This window comes from Amborella trichopoda, chromosome 1 (assembly GCF_054954075.1).
Source record: "Amborella trichopoda isolate Santa Cruz 75 chromosome 1, AtrichopodaSantaCruz75HAP2 v2.0, whole genome shotgun sequence".
Lineage (NCBI taxonomy): Eukaryota > Viridiplantae > Streptophyta > Magnoliopsida > Amborellales > Amborellaceae > Amborella > Amborella trichopoda.
The window spans coordinates 6,844,488-6,868,008 of record NC_142336.1 but is presented as its reverse complement, the minus strand read 5'-3'; the positions used below and the strand labels follow the sequence as shown (position 1 = coordinate 6,868,008).

The following is a 23,521-nucleotide window of genomic DNA, read 5'->3' as shown; positions in this document are numbered from 1 at the left end:
ACATGTATAAAATAAGAGAAAATAGGTTTACATAGTTCGATCATGTGTAGCATGATCGGGTACAACACCGGTTAAGAAGGATGATCTAGTTAAGTGAAAAGATTTAAAAGGAAAAAAAAAAAACTTAAAAGATATGAGTGGAAGTAATGAGGAAAGATACAGTAACTTGTGATATAACTTAAGCTATCACCCATGATAGAGTGGAATGGAAGAGCAGGCTATGTACAGTCGAGCCCAAATAGTTAAAAAAAAGCTTGGTTAATGACGATGATATCTTATACTACTATTATTATTGTTGTTTTTTATTATTTTGAATCCGATCTAATTAATTCGACCAACGATCAGATAAGTCTTAAGTGGACAAAGCCATCGACCAATTCCATGACCTGGTGACTGAGTTAGGGGCATGAAAGATATTACATAAAAACAAGTGGATGCTTTGGGAATCGGGAATGCAATGGATCATTTTGTAAAATGACAAAAAGTGAAGGACACTGATTTTCTATGTGACGCTAAACATTAAACGGTAGGGACCGAACGGGACATTCCTCGCCCTAAACCATACAAGAAGCTCCGCCGTGTCATTTGATGTGACACGTGTCCATTTCGGAAGATCCCATGTGGGGTCCGCGGCTGTGTCCACCGTGTTTGATGACGTGGCGATGTCTCATTCGCCCTCGCGTCGTGATGGCGCCTTGTGATCGGTAGTTTTAGAGAGAGAAACAACGAGAGGAGAGATAGAGAGAGAAGAGAGGGTGGGGGTTAGAGAGGTGAGAGAAAGGCCATTTGTAGAGAGAGGTGAGAGAAAGGCCATTTGTAGAGAGAGAGGTGAGAGAAAGGCAATTTGTAGAGAGAGAGAGGTGTGAGAAAAGCAATTTGGAGAGAGAGAGGAGTGAGAAAGGCACTTTGGAGAGGGAGAGAGGTGAGAGAAAGGCAATTTGGAGAGAAAGAATTTGTAGAGAGAGAGAGGTGAGAGAAAGAGAATTTGTAGAGAGAGGTGAGAGAGAGAGAATTTGGAGAGAGAGAGAGGTGATAGACACAATTTATAGAGAGAGATGAGAGAAAGAGAATTTGGAGAGAGAAAGAGAATTTGGAGAGAGAGAAACAGCCTTGTAGGGGGAGAGGAGATTATAGAGAGAGAAGGGGAGCATTGTGGGTTCCCCAGATGGGCAGGAATAGGAGGACTTCGTGAATGGGGGGCCTGCTTTCCTGCTCAAATTGTTAACGCCATTGATGCTTGTCCGAGGAGGAATTTTCACTCTTGTCATTATTGTTTTCGCCTGTTCAAATCAAATGGTTGGGTAACATTCAAAAAAAAGAAATCAAATGGTTGGGTAACAACGGTCGAATTATGATGCCTCTTGAATTTCCAGCTCAAATGGCCACGCCCAAGAGGCTCTACCAAGTCTGGAAAGGAAGCAATGTAAATTTTCTCAAACATACAATTTGATGTTTATTTTTGCTTCTGTCCCAATTTTTTATTTTATTCAATTGATGGGTTCTTCTAGTTTTAATGAAGATGCAATTCTTGTCTGTTTTGCAAGAAAAATCTGATGTTTTCCTTTCTCTTCCTATTTCAATATATGGGTTCTCTCCTACTTTTCATGAAAGTGCAATTTTTGCATCTTCCGCGAAAATAATTCCTCCTGTAATTTGGCTCTCTTCGTATTTCGATTCATGGGTTCCTCTAATTCTATTGGGAGAGAAATGCATGAGTCTCTCTCTCTCTCTCTCTCTCTCTTTCTCTCATTTTAGGTTATCTGCCTCATTTCTATTTGGTTTTGTAATTCGAACACTGAATTGAACTTTTGATGAGAGAAGAACATGGCAATTGGTGTTAGTATGCTATCTTGTTGAGAAGATGGGATCATGGTTCCATATTTGGTTGGAGTTATATTTCGGAGCTGATTTTGTAAATTCTTGGTGAACCTATCCCAAAAAAAGTTTGTGATAGGAATGAGCATCAAAACCCAAAATTGTCCCAGTCTAAATTTGGAGGAAGTCTGAGGAATTGCTTCTTGTTTGCTAGAAATTGCATATATTTAAAACCTCATAAGATACCATTTTTCTGCTTGGTTGATTCATGTGGAAAGAGGGACTGGTGATGAAGTAGAGGCTTAAACTTATGCAATTTCATTCATCATCATTTGCTGCTGAAATTTAGTGTTCAAGGATTGATTTTAATGGTTCTGAAATTAAGAAGCTAAACCTAATGGCAGACAGGAGAATGGTCTTCTTATTAAGAGGCACAGTTTAAGGGCCAAAGATATATGCACTAGATGTAAACGTTTTCTTCTTGAATTATGTTATTGAAGATCACTCATTGGGATTGATATCTATAAGTGCCCTTGGGTTTTAGACTAATGGATCCAATGCATTTATGTGTCTTTAACTTTCTATTGATGTGAGAATGGGGTTGGGGTCGTAGTGGTAGCACTACTTGTACCCCAATTATGGTCTAAGCTTCTATTTTCACCTAACGCCTTCAAAAACTACTAACGATTTAGAAAACGGGTAAGGCTTGTCATCCCCACCGAATTACCCAAAAAAACAAAAAAAAAATTCTATTGATGTTATCATTGACCATCTCTTTTCAAATCAGTTCTCAAGTATTTCTTTAGTCTTTTTGCCTGTCGATAAATTTACATCAGGAAATGAGAATTCAGAAGTTGATCTCATTTTGCAAAAGTGAGGAACTCGCCTCGGGCCAGGTACCCGTCCTTGGCTCCCTAGCCCGAGACAACTTACTTGGGCGAGCTCGTGGGGACTCGCCTGAGTCCTGTACTAGGTCAAAAGTCCTAGAAAAATAGAAAAAAGAGATAAACTATGAAAAAAATAAAATGAAGGTAATAAAAGGAAAATAAAACCATAAGTAACCTTAAAAAGTCCAAATAAGATTAAAAAGTATAGAACAAAGGATTTAAAAAATTGGATTTATAGTTGCAGTCATTTTAAAAAAAATCCGTAAAGAAGGAAAATATGAAATAGGGATTGTGGCAAAAAAACATTCACCAATATTTTCCAAAAAATCCAAATCATATGCAAGAAATTTATATAACATTCCTATATTTTTTGCAACTTTTTGGGGCCTTGTTTTTTTCTTTAATGTGCCCGGAGTTGTACATACAACTCAGGGCAGGGCGAGGCCGAGTAACTCAGCCGGCTGAGTCCAAGTGAACTTGGCAGTTCTGTGACCCTGTTACTGTGTATCTTTCTAGATATTGATTTCATTTTGGGAAATTTATCAAAATACACCTAACTCTTCAACAATTTAATAATTTACCTTTTTTCAACTATTCCAACTCACTGTGATGTGTGTTTGGATGGTTATTTTGAAATTAAATCAAAAGATATGTGTAAAATGTTAAATAGTAGAACTATTACGTGTATTTTGATAAATTCCCTTTTCATTTTTTATGTCTGGAGTCTGGACATATTATTGAAATCTTGATTTGCATCTCTGTTGAGAATAGAATGATAATTATAAAAGCTCTGTTGTTTTTTTTTCTGCTTTACTTCTTCTGAATTCTGATTATAAATAGCTATAGTTTCCTCATGAAATGACTCGTTTGGGGCCAATGAAATAGAACAAAATCTGACATGGTTGCTTCGATTGTTGTTTCTTGTCAGAGATTTTTCTGTGGTGGTAGACTAATATTTGGTCCAGATGTGGGATCGGTGTTTCTTTCCACTTTCCTCATAGCAGGTCCGGCAGGACTTTTTTGCTCACTTGTGGCTACAAAGATCATTGAGCACTCTAAATTTCTTGGGATTCCAGTTTTGGCGGTGGCTGTGATCCTCACAATATTGGTATGTTGTTTACCTGTGATTCATATTTTTCCAGTCTTTAACAGTTGTCTACATCTTCTAATCTTCACAATTTGGGGTTGGGCTTCATTGGTCATCGTGTTAACATCGTTACATTACATTCCAAGTTTTAATCCTTCATCTGAACTGTCCATATCACCATCATTTGTTGCGGGGCTAGGAAGAGTGATGCATACTTTTCTAGATGGCACTTAATATTCCTGTGTGCTCTCCTCTTATCTAAACTTGGCGTCCTTTCTATTTTTCTTTTTTCTATGCCTATAAAAGGAGCATACGATGAATGTCCTCAATAAAATGAATTCATTCAGAATTACAGAAAACTTTGAGGGATATCCATCTTTAAATATTTTAATAGAAAGAAGTCATAATTCTGAAAATCTATATTAGACACCACGTTGGCATTGTATTGATAGGATCCTTGCATCAGTTAGGCATAGTATAAATTGTGAAAGGATAAAAATATTTAAGATCTAAAGACATTCTTTGACATTAGAGAATAGTTAAAAATGGTCAATATTATCTTCCAATTTAAGTGGGCATTAGGTGGGCACCTCATATACCAAGGACTATAAAGATGCTAGATGGTAGATTAATAGTTGAACTCAGTAGAAGTGATACCAGTGCTCATGTGCTTGTGATATGGAACAATTCCCATCACATGCATCAGTTTACCATCGAAGTGATGAAGACAGTGGTCAATTATAAACATCAGATGTAAGTCATATAGCATGATATTCATCTTTGACTAATAACTGCTTTCCTTTAATTGGAGTTGCTGTCAAGTTGAAATTAACTGTTGTCTAAATGGTGGACAAAAATGAACTGATGCTTGCCTTGATCAATCATCTTATTTCAAACATATGACTGAGCAGGTCAACGAACTGCTGAGGGCACCCGTTCTGTCTAAAACAGTTGGACCGACTGGGCTGGAAATTACAAGAAAGTATAAAAGTTATAAAAAAATCTGGTAAAAACATGGTCTGACCAGGTCAAAACCAGTCTGAACCGACCGGTTCAATTGCTGGTTCAGTGATCAGACCAGACATGTTCTAGACCAGTTTCCTAGTCCCACTGGTCAGGCAGGTCAGTCCGATACGGTCTTACTAACATGCGATAACACAATGTTCAAATTCAACATGGAAACTCTTTCCAATTTGAGATCAAAATCTCAGTGGTTCTAATTTCAACATAGCATGACATTTGAAACCTCCAGTTGACTTTGGTTCTAATACCATCTCAAACATAGGAAGGTGACATCAAATTATACAAAATATATTGAAGCTTGAGATTTAAGTACACAAAGAAATCCAGCATATTTATTATAAACATAAATGCCATAATTAAAACCATAACATTGGAAGGAAAATGATATATGCCAACAACGTTTGTAGAATAGAGGAATGAACCATATGAATAATTATCTGGAGTCTGGGTACATGGTGGCAATCAGATGCAAATCCAGGCAAGTTTTGGATGTGTCTTTCAGTTTAGCATGGAGATCCTGTCCATTATTTTGCATAGGTACTCACTTTATTGAAATTAATTGTCGCAGCCCACTATCAACTATGATACCCAATTGTTTCTAGTACTATTAAACCCAAATTTCTAATGCAAGAAAAAAATGCCTCTGTACTATAATTGCACCAAACTTCCAACTGTCTATTTTGTTCAACTAGGTTAACTTTTGGTTCACTATGTGTAAGCTTATTTATGGCGAAATGTCTTAAGCATGGCATGACCAAGGGCAATTCTCTTTTCATGAATAACACAGGATTTGATTCTTCTTCTCCTGACCTCTGGTAGAGATCCTGGTATAGTTCCACGAAATTCAAGGCCACCTGATCCTGATGAAGCTTTTGATGCCACTACCCCATCAATGGAATGGGTGAACGGAAGAACCCCACATTTAAGACTACCCCGAACAAAGGATGTTATTGTAAATGATATCATAGTGAAGGTCAAGTACTGCGATACATGCCTGCTTTATCGCCCTCCCAGGTCTTCGCATTGCTCAATATGCAACAATTGTGTTCAAAAGTTCGATCACCATTGCCCGTGGGTTGGCCAGTGTATTGGACTAGTAAGTCATAAATCTTATACTGGAGTTGGGTTTTACTGAGTTTGCTAACTCTGGGAAGTTTCTAAGAAATCACTGAAGAATTCTTTCTATGGTGTTTTCTTTGCTGTTTTTTTAGTTTTTATATATGTGTTTGGGAGTTCAATAAAATGGAAAAAGAAAGTCCAGTAACGGTTTCATTTCACAATATCAGATGGAAAAATTTCATCTAAAGGAGCTGGACATTAAGTATCACATGAGCTCAGTAATGAGGAGTGTGAATTGCATACCATGAATCTACTTGAATTGGTAAAAGAATGTCAATAATTTTGAAAAATTTAGATGGGATTCAGAAATGCAACACTACGATTATGATATATACTGTTTGCATGTTATATTAGTTATTTTGTTTCGGGACTTGATATATGCACGTTCTTTGTTTCTTAGGAACTTACCACCTCTATTATGACTTGCAGCGTAACTACCGGTTCTTCTTCTTTTTCATATTCACGTCCACTTTGCTGTGTATCTACGTCTTCACCTTTTCATGGATCAACATTCTTCAAAGGCATCATAGTGGAAGGGTGTTGAAAATCATAAAGGAGGAGATCCCATCAGTTATTCTCATAGCGTATGGTTTCATAACTGTCTGGTTTGTTGGTGGGCTCACTGTCTTTCATCTCTACCTCATCAGCACAAACCAGGTAAGCTTATCTTCTCTCCAAGTTGAGCTTTTCTACTTTCTTGACACAAGCATATTTCTTAGTTATGCATATAATTGAGGCAATAATCTTTGAATGCTTTAGATGACCATACAAACAAATCAAATGACAATAATAGCTTTCCAGCTAAAGACCATCTGCAACCAACAGGTATAGAAACATAAATAACCATATACACCTCTAAATGTAGAGATTGACCACCTGGTTTTGAAGCTTGTCATTTCGATGAAGGATCCTTATATCTTGGCAAAGAAATACAATCCAGTTACCTGATAAAGCCTAAAAAGATGAGAGCAATGGTTTGGGCCTGAATTTCATACTAGATTTCGAAGGGAAATTTGCTCTTAAAAGGTAAGTTCAACTAAAAGTTTCGATAGATTGTGTTCCCAAATTGTACAAGATCCCTTTCCTTATACAAGCACATACTAATAATCGTTTTTTCAAATTGCGATCGAATATGAACCAAGATTGTTATTGATTTTAGCGTACTTATGCCAAAGTGACAAACAATTGACCAAAGTAGATAGGGTAAAACATTCCTTTTTTCTGTTGTTGGGCCGGGGGGGGGGGGGAAGAGGGGGTGTTACATGACTATTGGCTGTTAGCCTATTCTAGTGAAATTCACTGAACTTTCAGTCCATGTGGTCATGGTCATGGTCATGACATATATTGAGATTGGGACTCGCCATCCCATTTTTTCTAGTGAATGTTAGTAATATTCATTGAACTTCCAATCCATTGTCACGGTCAATGCATGACATTGAGATGGTCTATATTCTATTTTCTTATGTTATTTTGACCGTTTCTTTCTTATGTGCAGACTACCTATGAAAATTTCCGATACCGATATGATAAAAAAGAGAACCCATATAATCTCGGTGTCTTAAAGAACTTCAAGCAACTGTTTCTTTCGAGAATCCCTCCTTCTATGAATGATTTCAGATCATGGGCAGTGGAAGGTTCTTCAGAACTGGGGCCAACAATGACTAATTTTGGGGGAGATATGATGAGCCCAAAAGCAAAGATTGATATTGAAATGGCCGGTATGCCAATCCCTGAGATATTGCATAGTTTGGACTACACAGGTATTGATGATGTTTTCAAGGAAAAGGATGAACTTGGAGATAATAAGCATGGACCTTTTGCTTTCCCAGAAGTTGAAGAAACAAGAGAATCTGATGAAAACCAAAGAAAATCAGAGGCTGCTCTTATGGATGGAGGAAGCAGCTCCAATGCCATGGGATCCCAAGTTGACCATAGCATCCACACTCATCAGCCATAAAGGTATGTCTATTTCATGCTATGTGTGTATGCATTTCTTAAAGTTGTGGGGAATTGCTCTTATTTGCCAAAGCTTGCTATTGGGCAGGATGGTTTTGATTGATGCGATGCATGCATCATTATAAATTGGAAGCAAGCATGTGGAGACAATATGTATATAGAAAATAGGTACATTGTAATCATGAGCCTATGCACATTTATACGTATCATCCATGTCAACCATAAGTTATGAAATTATGCATATGAATGAACAAGATTGATGTAGCTGTTTCACCCATATCATGGAAAACAATATTCTCTTGGGGTCACGTCCTGTTCCGGTGGGGCCACTCTCACCGCCTATAAATTTCATGAATGGCCATGACCCCAATGAGCCATGATTCTCCATAGTCCATGCATTTCATCATAATATACTTTTGCTCTTATTGTTGGTCGTTTCTATTGTCATTCCATTTTTATTAATGTTCTTGTTGTTTTCATCGTCGTTGACGATGTTGTCTTTAATAAGTTATGTATCATTGCAAACAGGTCATGTTCCACAACTTTTTCTAATGAGAGGTCTATCGCGGTACAAAGATAGTGATTCTTTCCCAATTGATCGGAGGGCACCTTTTTATGTGTGATGAATCCTAGCCAAGTGTATATTCGGGCCTACGCGAGGTTAGGATTGCTATTTAAAATTGAAACCCCAAAACATAAACAGAAAAAGAATAGCTTTTTCATTTTGTGTGCTAAGAAACTTGTTAATCATATAGAGATGATTTTATTGTTTTGAAGTTGCTTTCCCCAATTGATTTGGAGTGGTGGAAACTCAAGACTATTGTTCTCTTCTTTTGTGCCTGATAACTTGAAAGTCCTGGAATTTGATAATGTTTATTTGGAAGATGCAAATTGTGGAAAGTGGGAAGGGGAAATCTCTTTTTTACACAACATATTCTAACCCTGCATATCGAATGTAGAAAAAGCTTCCAAGGGATGGTCAGGAACTAACTGTGTACTGCAGGTCCCTCAAATGGAGTGCTAAAAGTTTATCATATCAAACAAGACTTCTCTAAGTGCTTGCATTTGGAATCTTTGAGCAGAGAGAGTGAAAGAGATGACAGTGTCTTAGACAGGTTAACTACAAACAGCAACTGGAAAACAAAGAATGTTATATCTTGCATTGGAGATTTTCAACTAAAAATGGATTGCTCCTTAAACAACATTATAATAAGCATGCAGGTTCGATCTCTAAAGCATGAGAAAAAGAAATAGGGATTGCTTAAAAAAAGACCATTTATCTTTGTGGTCACAAGTATTTTTATCCCTTAAATTTCAAAATGAGTAGTTGTAAGAGTGTCATTGAATAGATAAAAAGTTAAAAAAAAAAAAATCTCGAACTTCGTAATTCGCCTCAAGCCATCCAATTTGATAGAAAATGATTGTGGTTCTATGTACAAAAAAAATAAATGGTGTAGACAATCCCAAAGAAATATTTGTAACTTTTGACACCAATCAGTAGTTGTGACTCTATCCTTGGGTAATGAGACCATTATTTGAGAAGCCTTCTCACATAAATCCATGTGAAGGTTTACTACCTCCAAACATCTATCAATTGCTTTAAAAATTATAAACCTTGTATGGGTTGTGGTCCACATGCGCTTAAAAAGGTATACATGCACTTTTTAATGGTTAAGATTGAATGAACTTCATTCACAAGGCCAAAAATGAATGTTGCTTTTTTTTTAAAAAAAAAAACTTCTTATTTAAAAATGATGTTAATAGCAATTTCGGATTTTAGCTTCATTTTTTTTAAGTAAAATTAAATAAAAATTATAAAAAAATATTGATCAAAATAAATTTAGGGATGTTTTGGCTATGTTGTATTTAAAATATTTTCAATCATTTTTTTAAGTTCTCTTTACAAAAAAATAAACCTACAACATAAATATTTTATTTAAACTAAAATAAAAATATGAAATTAATATTTTACCATTAGATATGGCTTTGTTAAATGTCAACCATTGGAAGGGTGCTTTTGCACCGTTCCACCGGGATACTTATCCATATGTAAAAAAAGTTGCCTGTCACTCTTAAGGGTAAATGCGAAAATCAGCCTTCTAACTCTTAAGGGCACAAGCAGGCCAGACTGGCCCAACAGTTTTACCTGAGATGGGCTGGAATTGGGCCCCTTCTTGGGGCTTGTCTGGCCTAGCAGACCCTAAGTTTAAGGCCTGCGAGTTACTTATGAATAATATAATATAATTTAGATAGTAACACAATTTATGTAATTTACATATACAAATTGTGTAATTTATATAGGCGATAAGATGAGGGAAAGTAGATTTAAGGGGACTGTCTATGTGTAGTACATATCCAATACAATATTGGTTATGATGTGCGATTTTGTTCAAATAGCGGACTTTAAAAGAGTAAGAAGAATGCTCAAAAGGACATGAATAGAATTAGTGAGTAAAGATATGAAGTCTTAAGGTCTTATTGAACGTATAACCATTGATAGAGCAAAATGGCAAAATAAGTTTTATGTAGCGAATTTCAATTAATTAGGATAAGGTTTTAACGATGATGATGAAATTATGTAATTTGCATACAATGTAAATCACTTATGTAATGTACATTTTTGGTTTTTTCAAAAATGACAGGGGCCAGCCTGCGTTTGGTTGTGTCTAGGCCTTGGTCTGGTCCTGGCCCTTTGCAAGTTGCGCTCCTAGTTTCCACGTTGGTACATTGCAATAGTGTACTGTAGAAAAAGTTATGCTACATTATGCACCCCATGGATATGGGAATTTTAAAGGGAAAAATATCATTTAAGGGAAAGTTATTAAAGGGGTAAAATGAACTTAATTAAATTTGAGGAATTTTGTTTTCTTTTTCATTTCACTTAAGAACCTTCCTAAAGAAACTAAAAAAAACAGGAACCCTCTAATTTAATTTCGAATCATTTGACTTTAATAATTTTTCTAGGAGGTTTTAACCCCTTAAGCCATATTTTCCCAATTTAAAGCCACGGTTATGTTGCAATTACATAAACGGTAAGGAAAACCATAAATGAAAGTATCACCCAATGTTTCACAACTCGGCTAGTGACTCGGGCCCAGCCCTGGCCCGAGCCAGGTTACTTGGCGAGTCCGAGTGGACTCGCTTCGCTTGTCTTACCCCCTGAAAGATTCTTTCCTACGGTGGTGATTGGATAGGGGATTTTATCAAGGAAGATGCAAAAGAAATAAATGAAGAAGAAAACAAGAAAGAGAGAGATTCATGGGTTATCCCTATTTTCACCAAAATTTCAGAACATCTCTTCTCTCTCTCTCTTTCTCTAAGATTTTGGCTTGGGTATTGGTCAGAACACAGATTTCTATTTTTTTTAGATTTTTTCTATTTTTTAAAAAAAATTGATGGGATTTAAGGTTGGGGCGAGTTGGGCACTCAATTCGCTCGCCACTTGGGCGAGGCCAAGTTATTCGGTCGAGTCACGACACACTAGTAACACAATAGGTAGGTTGTGTATGTAATTCTAGCCAGGGTAATGGGCTTCATATCTCCATGTCCTGTACAGAAATTAGCAACACAAATATGGATTTGGTGAGAATAAAATAAATAGTAATATAGGGTGGTTAGTGTTCAAACGTTTTTTTTTCTTTTTTAGTGAAGTGGTAGGTTGAACCTAGATTGGAAAAATAAATAAAAATAATAATAAATATATATATATATATATATATATATATATATATATATATATATATATATAAGATGCTCTGGACATTCCAATGTCCGAATGGCTACATGAGAAGTCAAAAAGAAAAAGAAGTAACGGGACTTTATTGTACTTACGTCGAACTCTTTTTTAGTTATAGAATTAAGGTGTATGTCAAAAAAAGAAAAAAAAAAAAAAAAAAAAAATTTGACGTTAGAAAACCATCTAATTGATTATCTCATATCGAGATGTATGGAAATAAATAAAATATATATTTCAAATCTGAAAAATAGTGCATCCTACAACATATTCGCTAGAGCATCCATTTTTCAAGTTTTTCATGCGGTTGTACTTTATACATCTACTTGGAACTATTTTTTAAGTTTTTAATTTTATAATTAGAGAACAAAAAAAAAATTCTCAAAAAATTCTAAAATTTTTTAACCACAAAATTACATCTTATAATAAAATTTGGAGGTGGGTCTTATTTATTGTTTGAAGTTACAACATTATGCAAACCTTATTTATAAAGATTTTTTTTTTTTTTTTGTTAATTTCCCTTTGGCATACTTATCAAGATCGGAGTAGTCATCGAATCGGTGAAAGGTCTGATATAATCAAAATTAATTCGACTTAATTGGACTATATTTTAAAAAAATACTAAAAAATACGAATATAAATTTAAAAATATAAAATATAGCAAAAGTGCTTTTCAATTTTGTTTAACTAGTCAAAATGAATAATCCAATTGATTAAATCAGTCAAATATTAGATATGACCAGTTTTTTGCCGAACTATATTTTTGTTTTAGATTAAACTTGTCAAGACATTGGTCAGCTCTCCGGCCAATGAGACCAGGTAGTCTAGGTTGGTGATCTGGTCTTAACAACCATGTGATTTGGGGTTCTTCAATCCGGATTCACGACCTAATGTTGGAATCCGAATCCGTCCAATCCAATTTTGACGATTTTTTAAACACTAAAATGGAAAAAAGATACCAAAATTTATAAATTTCACCACAAGATAATTCAGAGAGTGGTAGACCATAAAAAATATTGCCACGTGTCAGTCTGTCGTCTCATGACATGGATTCCCAACGGATCAGATCACACGACAACCCACCAATCAAACTCCACCTCCTATCCTTCTTACACTCCCTTCTCACTCTAAAGAAGAAAACAGAGAGAGAGAAAGAGAGAGGCCTCCAAAACCTCTGCTAAAACCTCCTCCAAATCCTCTGCTAAAACTTCCTCACCCCCAAAAAAATCAGCAAAAACCTTCCTCCCCCAAAACCCAACTCCAAAAATGGCAGCCGAAATGGCCCTCCTGAAACCCATCTCTTTCAAGCCTGAAACTTCCCCTCTCAAAACCTCTGCTAAATTTAGCAGAACCACCTACAGATTCAGCCCCAAAATGGCCGCCACCCAAGCCAAGGAAACCACTAAGAAATCGGGGAAAGCCGCCATCAAAGAGACTCTGCTCGCCCCAAGGTTTTACACCACCGATTTCGACGAAATGGAGACCCTTTTCAACACTGAAATCAACAAGAACCTCAACCAATCTGAGTTCGAAGCTCTCTTGCAAGAATTCAAGACTGATTATAACCAGACCCACTTCGTTCGGAACAAGGAATTCAAGGAAGCGGCTGATAAAATTCAGGGGCCGCTTCGCCAAATCTTTGTCGAGTTTCTGGAGAGGTCCTGTACTGCTGAGTTCTCAGGATTTCTTCTTTACAAGGAGCTTGGTCGTCGCCTTAAGGTAGGGGATCTCTCTGTGTAAATACATTTTGGGTTGAACTTTTTTTATTATCGACGAAAAAAGTTACTAAAATGCCCTTGTAGCAATGCTATAGTGTAGGTACCTGGAAGGCGATGTCAGTAAATTTTAATAAGCAAAGTGGAGAACTATTTTAATCTAAATTAGGTTATTGAGATTCTTTTGATGGAAAAAGTTTATACAAAGTGTCATCACCAAAAAAAAAAAAAACCCATCCGAAATGGTTGTTTTTAAAAGGTCAATCGATCTTGACCTCGAGATTCATAGCCATGAAAAAACAAAAAAAGGAATTTTGAGTACTAAAAATAGTTCATCTTCTAAAGTATTATTCAGACAATCCATTTTTAATAATTTCCAGTGTTTATAGATTTGTTTGATCGTCACCATCTCTGGAACTTTAAATTTAATAATTGGGGGCAATATTGTGTCAAGGCTTTGTGGCACCGAAACTGCATTTTTGGCGTAGTTTTGAAGTGCACCATATTTGAATAGTATTAGGTTGACATCTTATGCGAACCTCACCCATTTTAGATTTTTTTTAAAAAAAAATGGGATTGATTGGTAGATTTAAAAAAAAAGAAAAAAAGAAAAAAAAAAGATGGGATTGATTGGTACTCAATTAAACATACATAGATGAATAAATAAATGGGTGTGGTTATATAAGGAGGCCACCTTAAACAAAAGATACATGAATGAGTAAGTGGGTGCCGTGTATACAAGGCCTCCACCTTAAACAATCAAAATAAGACATACTTTTAAATCTTGCGGGAAGATGAGTTATGTTATCATAAACTTAAAACTTTGAAAAATAGTGTATCGAGCAAATCTATAAATTTTTGAAAATCTTGAAAATGGATGGTTTAGTAATGAGTTACAAATGCATTATTTTTAAGACTTAAATCTTTTTTTTTTTCGTTTTTTTTTCACACCTATATAACTCAAGGTCAAGGTGATCAATTAGAGGATTTTTCAGCACCAAAATAATTTTTTTAGATAAATTTTTAATGTGTCTCACTTCGAGGTTGACACCTTGTATAAACTTCCTCTATAATTAAGTATGACGTTTCTCTTGTATATGGTAGAAAATTCGGCAAAAACCCATCTTTTACTTTACATTTTTTTCTTTGGGAAGATTTTTGGAAATTTTGATTCTTTTGGGATAAATTTTTCAATATTTTTTTATTTGGGGAAATTTTTTATATTTTTCTATTTACATATGAGAATTGATTCAACAGAAAACCAACCCTGTGGTGGCTGAGATTTTCTCTCTGATGTCAAGGGACGAAGCAAGGCATGCAGGGTAAGTGGAAAATAATTACCCACAAATTCATTGCTAAGAAAATAAAGAACAAAAAAAAAAAAACTCCCCTGAATTAAAAAAAATAAATAAAAATCACAATGTTGAATTACTGTTTGCAGGTTCTTGAACAAGGGGTTATCTGATTTTAATCTGGCTTTGGACCTCGGATTCCTCACGAAAGCGAGAAAATACACATTTTTCAAGCCAAAATTCATATTTTACGCGACTTATTTATCAGAGAAAATCGGGTATTGGAGATACATTACAATTTACAGGCACCTCAAGGAAAACCCAGAATACCAAGTTTACCCAATTTTCAAGTACTTTGAGAATTGGTGCCAAGATGAGAATAGGCATGGGGACTTCTTCTCTGCTCTAATGAAGGCTCAGCCTCAGTTCTTGAATGACTGGAAGGCCAAGCTCTGGTCTCGCTTCTTCTGCTTGTCTGTAAGTTTTTCTTCTTTCCTACTCCACTTTCACATTGATTCTTTACTTCTTTCTCTTTTATGTGTCTTATTTATTGGTAGTATGTGTATGGTGTGCAAGTTTGTATGGCTTTTGTAATGATGGTGTTTTTAAGTTATTTATTGAATAAAGGAGAAAGTTTATTTAAGGTTGCTACCTTATAATGTAGAACTACGGATGCCTATAAAAAATCCATCGGAAAAGGTAGTTTTAATGTTGAAAAACCCTTTAATTGATCATCTCGACATTGAGATGTATGATTATAAAAAATAAAAAGACTTTTAAATCTGTACATTTTACAACATATTGTCTACACCATCTATTTTCAAGATTTTCATGTGTTTATAGATCTACTTGATTTTAACCATTTTTAAAATTTAAAATTTTATAATTAGATATAAAAATAGATTTTGAGATAATCCTAAGAACATTTTACATCAAAATTATATACCATGATAAAATTTGAAGGTGCTCCTTACCTCTACGGATGCATTCGTATGCCAACTGCACCCTTGAATAAATAAGTAAAATATCAAAACACTTTTAAAAGTTAAACTATTTAACATTTCATTTTGGGTTTAAATTCATAGATGGACTCTTTGAAAGTTGATTACAGCCATTTGAATTTAGATAAAGAAAATGAGTTTAGGGTTAAATAGTTTGAATCTAAGGTATTGGTGATAAATTACCCTTTTTTTTTCATTACCAAGTACAAAAAGAGGGTTGAAACACAATTGCTGTCCTCACAACAATTCCTGTTAGCTTTCCCACTTTTTTGTTCTCTGATTTTTTTGTTTTTTTGGGTTTTCACATTTTTTATGTTTCCTTTTATAGTCTTGTAATCTCTTCCATTTATGACATCTTTCTCACAGTAATTTTTTTTTTTTTTTTCCCGGCGATATGTGGTGCAGGTGTATGTGACAATGTACCTGAATGACTGCCAGAGAACTGCCTTCTATGAAGGCATTGGCCTTAACACCCAGGAGTTTGATATGCATGTTATCATCGAGGTAAACACACGCACAAGCACACACCAAACCAGAGAATCAAGATAAACACACGCACAAGCACACACCAGACCAGTGAGAGAGAGAGAGAATTTAGGGTTAAAGGCTTCAGAAGACCCATACTTGTTTTGCCACTAGAAACACTTGAACACAGAAAGCATGAAATGATCCATATTCATTTGCGAAATTCTAGCCAAAATTACTTGAACATGGAGACATACACGGATAAGAATCATAGAAAATGGAAACAACCTATACCTGGTCGCAAACCCCTGACAAAATTATCTAATCTACGTAAAGCGAATGAAAGCAGCAACTCCACCATACCCATTTGCCAACTTCCAGCAAAAACATTTGGAGTTGGCCACAGCCATACCTAGAGAGACAAGAGGAGCTAATGAACCATGCCCATTCATAAACTTCTGGCACAAATTGTTGGAACTCATCCATGTCCGGAAAGCAAATCAACAAATGCTCCATACTCTTTCACCAACTTCAATCTAGAATCCTACAAACTTGCCATATCTAGAAAGAGAGCGACACATAGTCATTACCTTTCACAAACTTGTGGCTTTGCAGACAAACCGCACAACTGCTAGGATTTTCCCAGCTGTGCTCGATGTCGAGAACCCAGAGTTCAAGAGGAAGCTCGACAGAATGGTGGAAATCAATCAAAAGCTTCTTGCAGTGGGTGAGAGTGATGCTCCTGCCCTGGTCAAGAACATACAGAGGGTCCCTCTCATTGCAGCTCTGGCTTCTGAGCTTTTAGCTGCTTACTTGATGCCCCCAATTGAGTCCGGGTCTGTTGATTTTGCAGAGTTTGAGCCTCAGCTCATGTATTAATTTCACGGTTTTGGTATTATTTGAGCCAGATTAACTCATATATAAGAGTCAGTGTCTGTATGTATCATTTCAGCTATGAAGTTTTCTTTTGTATCAAGTGTTTTGTGTTTCTTCCTGTTTTTGGTGGGGTTGTAAATCTGTTCACAGCTAAAGAGTTTTTCTGATGACATAGAGAGAGAAACGGGGATGTCGCATGGTTCTCTCTTTGTTGATTGGCTGATCACTGTATGTACTGAAAGAGCATGATTCTTGACTTCTAGTACAAATGAAAAAAATATCCCCGCATAATGATTTGATAGCAGCCCTGCTCAAATATCATATACACCTTGCCCCCCCTCAAGAATTAGCACAAATTATCGACCATAAAGAGGCATTTATTGCTTGTGCATAGGCAAGCTGATATCTGGAGAAATAATGGACTAAGAACTTGAGCAGTTTCAACACAGTTATGAACTTATAAAAGATTTAAGAATGTCAAGATGCCGCTAAAGACCACAGAGCCATGCACGCAAACAAACACCCATATGCAAGTACTCACATACAGAGAGACATAGGGAACCAAATGAGTAGAAAAATACAGAGACAGTGGAAAGAGCAGAAAAATACGATAAAACAATTACTGCCCTTAAAGATGAGGTTTTGGCCACTTTGTTCACTGGCTAGAAAAATAACATTGACCAACATGGCGAATAAAATTTTTTATTACTCATAAAAGAAAGAGGCTTGCATGGGTAACTACTCCAAGAAAACACCATCAGTTGGTCACCTTAATTAATCACTCCTATGAAACAAAGGCTCCACTATCAAAATTGATCTGGAATGAACCCTCATTATTTTCTCGTACATTAGAAATTGGGCAAGAACACCCTAGAGCCATGTGCTTTGGCTCTCTCTAGAAAGGAAAAGCATCAACAATGGATTTCCAATTCTACGTCTGCAATGTTCGAATCTCAACCATCAGCTCTATATGAACAAGAAGACATTGAAAGAAAGATTTATGCCAAAAACCAGGACCTTAGTAAAGAAACTCTCATGGTTGATAGACATCAGGAAGCTGAAGACCAACACTAGCAGCTGACTTTGTTATGGTCCTCTTCATTTCACCTTCTCTATCCACAGCGATATTGTAAGAGAACAGCAGATCCTACATAGCCATTTAAGAATTTAGGGCTCAGTTCAATATTAGGACATCATGACAGAAGAAGATTCCACAAATGAGGCTGACAATCACTGAATTAGAAGCACATATATTTGTGAAGATCACAGGTTTAGCGTGAAAAGTTACATCTGAGCAATCTTTGCAAATGAGGCTAAGAAGCCACGATCAAGGAGCACACCACTTTTCTAGCTTTGCAGATTTCTTGCAAGAAAATTCCACTTCCACCCCAGTTACCTCAAATTAGAGGGAAAGCCTGGAATGAAATCTAGGATTTTGAAACTTGGGTGATTCTAAGTGTGAACTCTAAATTAACAGCCTTCAAAGCTAATTTGGGCCGAAAAATTGGAGTTAGGGGCCATCTACTAGTGGGCTAGTGTTCCTTTTTGCATAAAAACTCGGAGTCAAACAAATGTGTTAAAGTATCAGGTAACAATCAAAGACTGGAAAGCAACAAAAATAACAGATATGTATCTAATTCTTTGCCAAATTTGAACTTTTTTATTTACCCAGAAAAAGAACATGTTTTTTTTGGCATATTGCAGAACTTAAAAGAGTCTTAGATCATTACCTGATGATGATGAACACTGGTGAGGAGAAACATGTAATCCTTCGCCAGTTTTATCTTCTGTTGAATATCAGTAGGATCCGAAATCTTAGAGTTTTTTCTGAACCCTTGAACCACAAAATCCCTAAAATGTCTCTTATTGCCATCTTTCCCAATATGTTTATCAATAGCTTTGAGCAAGTGGCGATATGCTTTGAGAGCTTCCATATGTCCTATAAATTTCTACAAAATCCAAAGCCAAACTGTAAATCAACAAAATGAAATAGGAAATCATCAAAAGTATAATACTAAGTCCTGGAAAACTGAATAATCAAACTTCAAGCATGCGCAAAATACATGTGAAAGCATCACATCAACATAAAATGAACCACTTGTTGGCATGTGACCATGGTGCCTCATGCTGGCACACCTATTCTTAGGGCAGGACAGCAAGAGTAACATATTTATTTAAGAGATAAGTGTTCAAATATATATTGCAGAGATTAATAATTTTCTAAATTAGTTTCGGATAATACTTGATTTCAACAGTTTGTGGTTAAAGAGAGAAGCATTAGCCTATTATTCTGGAGGATCATTTTTAAACAGGTCATTGAGGCACCTGAAAAATAGACTTCTCTTTTACACAGAGCGGATAAGAGAGAAGATTCACACAGAAAAATATATACACAGAGCTTTCAAGACTTCCTTCTCTCTCTCGAAGTTCAAAACAAAACTCTAGGCTTCTGCGATTCCCAGTATAACAACATTCCCTCTTAGAGCTTCTTGATCGGTGCTTAACTTAGGCTCTGATTTTCTGCTTTCATTAGTAACAGAGCAGAGTTCTACCATAATCGTCATCGTCAAAGCCTTTTCCCAACTAATTGGGAATGGCTACACGAATTTTGGTCCGCCATTCTACTCTATTAAGGGCCATAACCCCAATGAGGCCATAGCTCGTTTGGTTCATGTGTGTAACAATTTGCATATGTAAAACAGTTTTCATATGTAAACAGTTCCCTGTGCAAGAATTTTCCAATCCTGTTTTTCCCCATGTTTGGTTCACATCTCTGGAATTTTTGGTAAACTATCTCCCAGAATCGATTAATACCTACTTTTAATCATTCTATTGCAATATAGATGATTTGATATCAACGTCTATCCAATTAAGATGATTGTTTAAAACATTCAATCTATATTATTTTAAAAAAAAATTGGATGGTTTAGATCATAAGTTTAGTTCAATTAATTGAATAAAATAATAATGGGGCATGATATAGGTGTAAGCCATGACTCCAGATGCATTAAAACGAAAAGAACGGTTTCCAGGCATCTAACGACAATGGCAACCATCATTATTAACAAGAATCATGCCAACTAAGTTCAGTATCCCTTTTCAAATATTACCAAAGTAACCTACATAGGATGGGGCCCCAACACCTCCCCCATGAACAACAAGAATGAACCTGAACATACTGGATGAAAGATATACTTCCTCCTGATGCAAGCTATTAACAATATTCAAAAGGGAACCTACAATGTCAAATAATATATCTAACAACTGTTATCAGAGGCCTTATCAGTGCGACCAAAAGATAGCTGCATGGAACTTTCTCCGAACACTAATCATAGATACCCATAACATAATGTCAAAGCAATCAGTCACGAACAACAGGGAAGAGTGTGAACTTAATCTGAAATGCAAGTTCATTACTTTTTCTATTGAACTACATGATATCAATCAAAAGAAAATATTGAAAGTGAAATTTAACGTAATAATTAAAACTTCAAATATTTAGACTATTTTAAACTCTCTGCTGGGGCCTTCGCATCAAAACTCATCAAATTTTCGACCTTCAAAATTAATGAATTTTCTAAAACCCTCAAATAAAAGAAATCAAATCAAGGCTATAATTACAAGAAATCCCTCCAAAAATAGAAAGACAGTAAACTAATTAGTTTACCACAATTTTCTATGCAAGAAAATGAGGACCTCACTGATATTTCGAAAAACAATCAACTGCACTAAAATTTCAAAAATGAAAGTTTTAAGGTATAAAATTCATAACCAAAAGAACATGAAATTGACCTGTAAGGCTATGGTGAAGAAAACAGAGCTTGGAGCTTCAAAAAAATGGCAGACTTGGATTGAGCTTTTGTTCCATAAATTGCAGAAACAATGGGAGTCGCTCTCTCTCTCTCTCACTAAAAATGGAATTACTCTCTGCAATAGGCTTTCGCATGGGTACCATAAAGCGGAAATTGTGCTTCCATACTACACAAAAAACCAGCAAGAAACAAAAAGAGAAAAAAAACAGAAAAATACAACAAAAAGAAAGCATTACAACATTTTTCTAGAGATCAAATTGTGCTCCTATACTCAATAAAATCAGGCAAAAATAAAAAAGCAAAAATTTTCCATGGGGAAATCATAGAAAAAAAATTTTGCATTGGTAATTAAAAAAATCAGCACCGCCTAGAGGAAAAATCCCGGAAAATCATAAGATAAAACCCATAACCTTGTTGAATAAGAACCTTTACACTGTGTTGAAGATAAACTAGCAAAAAAAAAAAAAAAACAAAGAAAATAAACACCAGCAAAAAAAAAAAAGGTACCTTGTTGAAAAAGATTAAAAATTGCAAATGGATCCTCACTTGAAAAAAGATGAGGTATTTTGTATGAGGCTTGCAAATGGATCCTCGCTTGTGGATCTGTGAGAGTGAGAGAGGACACACAGAGAATAGCGAGGGAGGATTTGTGAGAGAGAAGGCGATATTGAGAGTGAGAGGCGAGGGTTTTGTGAGAGGGAAAATTGTTTCATGCAGGCAGGACCTCATTTCTACATATGCGGTCTAGATAGTGTAAATCATCCATTTTAAAGATGGATGGAAGTAGGTGTTTCATCTAAAAACAATAGAAACTAATGGTCAAAATATTTTCTTACTAGATTGATTATTTTTAGTTTTAAAATTTATTTATTTATTCATATTCATGATCTCAATGTAAGAGATTACATGTCCTTAAAAATTAAGTCTTAAAATCCATCTCAAAAATAGATTTATTAAGAGGCCCGCATTTCTACATACACGGGCTTGGCCGCATAGAAATCGGATCGGAGTGAGAGAGCCCCTTCTGGTTTGATTTTTGGAAAATTGTTTCATGCGGGCTGAACTGCATTTCTACATATGCGGTCAGCATTCATCTTAAAGATGGATGCAAGTAGGTGTTTCATCTAGAAACAATGGAAACTAACTGTCCAAATGTTTTCTACTAGAATTATTATTTCTAGTTTTTAAAACTTATTTATCTTTTCATATTCATGATCTCCATGTTAGAGATTACATATCCTTAAAAATTAAATCTTAAAATCTTTCTCAAAAATAGATTTATTAAGAGGCCAGCATTTCACATATGCAGGCTTGGCCGCATAGAAACCGATCACAGATGGATGCAAATAGGTTGTCCATCTAAAAACAATTGAAACTAACAGTCTAAATGTTCTCAATTTTGACACAAGGTACTTCATGTACTTATTCGATCTAATAGAATGATTTTGCCGTATCCAGAATTATACCAATCCAACTCATATCATGAATAAAATGTGACCGATTTCCCGACCAACAAAACTACTTGATACAAATAACCTCTTGTTGTTGCATCGAAACCATAGTCAGTAAATCGCCTTTTAATAGCCGTTTTTATGGAAACAGTTTTAAATGGCGACTTTTTTAAAAGGTCGGGAAAAAGTCGTGTTGTCATAAAAACGTTTAAAACACGCTTTTTCATAATACGATTTAAATCCGGCCAAAAAATCGCATCTTTTTTTACCTATAATGTTTTTTGAAAGATAATTTTTTTTCCTGTTTTGTGTATTGCAGCTATTGCTACTTTTATGCTTTTGAAAAAAACATATTATTTCAAAAAAAAAAACCTAAAATAGAAATTTTTATTCCCACTATGTTCTTCAAAGCCACACTTGCAGATTGAAGGTATGAATTTTTTTCCTTTTTTTAAAAAACTTAAAGAAATAGATGCAGATTTCAGTGTTATTATGGAAAATCATTATGTAAATAAAATACTGTTTATAGCAAATCATTTTGTAAAGTAAATCATTGTGTAAAAAAAATCACATACATGCAGATTTCTGTGATTATTTGTGATCATTGTTTTTATGAAAATATTGTTTATGGCACAAATTAGAGCTCAAAACATAATATTTTACTGATGAATGAGAAGCACAGAGTGTGACTACAGGACCAAGTAATCAATATTTTGCTTTTGATTATGTGATAACAAAGATAAACAATATAGTGTAAATTGTAAACATACAGGAGCAAGCAATTGTACATATAGGATTAGTTCCCCAACCCTAATCTTCAGCTCTGCTTGCTGTTTCCCCAAGAAAATAGAAAACCCTATTCCTTTTCTCTCTCTCTAAAAATCAATTAAGGCCTTTTGACAAGGGCTTTCTCTCAAACAACATCCCAAACTCCAAATCAGAGAGGAAGGCCCTCTTCAAACTATCTCAAATTAGCATCCCATCTTCCTTTTCTCTTTCTAAAAATCAATTAAGGCCTCTTCAATTAGGGTTTGTGAAGCCCATAACCTCTTCCTTCTTCTCCTCTCTCTATAAACCCTGATGGCTATGAGCCCAGCCCTATTTTTTTCTCTTCCTTCTTCCTCCTTCTCTCTCTAAACCGTAACCTTCTTCTCTCTCTTCCTTCTCTCTAAACCGTAAACACCAAGAAACCCAAATTTTTACCTGCGTCTTTTTAATTGAAGAAATTCATAAAACTTTAACTATAGTTATGGAGTGACCATAGTCACCATACTATAGTTAAAAACAAA

The 23,521-nt window shown here is 35.4% G+C and overlaps 3 protein-coding genes across 9 annotated transcripts; 2 read left to right on the top strand and 1 right to left on the bottom strand.

The window, feature by feature from the left end:
- Window positions 1-793: 793 nt before the first annotated feature.
- LOC148783516 (putative protein S-acyltransferase 4) lies at window positions 794-8,787 on the top strand. 4 transcript variants are annotated; one of them, XR_016050272.1, is made up of 7 exons: window positions 827-1,423; window positions 3,631-3,810; window positions 5,600-5,908; window positions 6,361-6,588; window positions 7,427-7,890; window positions 7,976-8,055; window positions 8,416-8,787. XR_016050272.1 is itself a non-coding variant. In XM_088859630.1 (6 exons), the coding sequence occupies exons 1-5, from the start codon at window positions 1,352-1,354 to the stop codon at window positions 7,886-7,888; spliced, it is 1,251 nt and encodes a 416-aa protein (XP_088715756.1). In that variant the 5' UTR covers window positions 794-1,351; the 3' UTR covers window positions 7,889-7,890; window positions 8,416-8,787. The 4 variants fall into 4 exon arrangements, 2 of the variants coding, with proteins under 2 accessions (XP_088715756.1, XP_088715761.1); XR_016050278.1 differs by having other exon boundaries at window positions 1,163-1,423; window positions 3,668-3,810; XM_088859630.1 differs by lacking the exon at window positions 7,976-8,055 and having other exon boundaries at window positions 794-1,423.
- Window positions 8,788-12,757: 3,970 nt separating this feature from the next.
- LOC148783515 (magnesium-protoporphyrin IX monomethyl ester [oxidative] cyclase, chloroplastic-like) lies at window positions 12,758-17,069 on the top strand. Its single transcript, XM_088859644.1, has 5 exons — window positions 12,758-13,339; window positions 14,593-14,657; window positions 14,777-15,104; window positions 16,034-16,132; window positions 16,709-17,069. Exons 1-5 carry the CDS (start codon window positions 12,887-12,889, stop codon window positions 16,970-16,972), a joined length of 1,209 nt encoding a protein of 402 aa, XP_088715770.1. The 5' UTR covers window positions 12,758-12,886; the 3' UTR covers window positions 16,973-17,069.
- A 576-nt stretch (window positions 17,070-17,645) lies between these two features.
- On the bottom strand, window positions 17,646-23,425 carry LOC18426188 (uncharacterized). 4 transcript variants are annotated; one of them, XM_020662370.2, is made up of 4 exons: window positions 21,289-21,457; window positions 18,700-18,918; window positions 17,987-18,116; window positions 17,646-17,906 (listed from the first exon to the last, which is right to left on the bottom strand). In XM_020662370.2, the coding sequence occupies exons 2-3, from the start codon at window positions 18,901-18,903 to the stop codon at window positions 18,003-18,005; spliced, it is 318 nt and encodes a 105-aa protein (XP_020518029.2). In that variant the 5' UTR covers window positions 18,904-18,918; window positions 21,289-21,457; the 3' UTR covers window positions 17,646-17,906; window positions 17,987-18,002. The 4 variants fall into 4 exon arrangements, with proteins under 4 accessions (XP_020518029.2, XP_006832909.2, XP_020518028.2 ...); XM_006832846.4 differs by lacking the exon at window positions 21,289-21,457 and adding an exon at window positions 23,003-23,425 and having other exon boundaries at window positions 17,646-18,116; XM_020662369.2 differs by having other exon boundaries at window positions 17,646-18,116; window positions 21,289-21,514.
- Window positions 23,426-23,521: the final 96 nt, after the last annotated feature.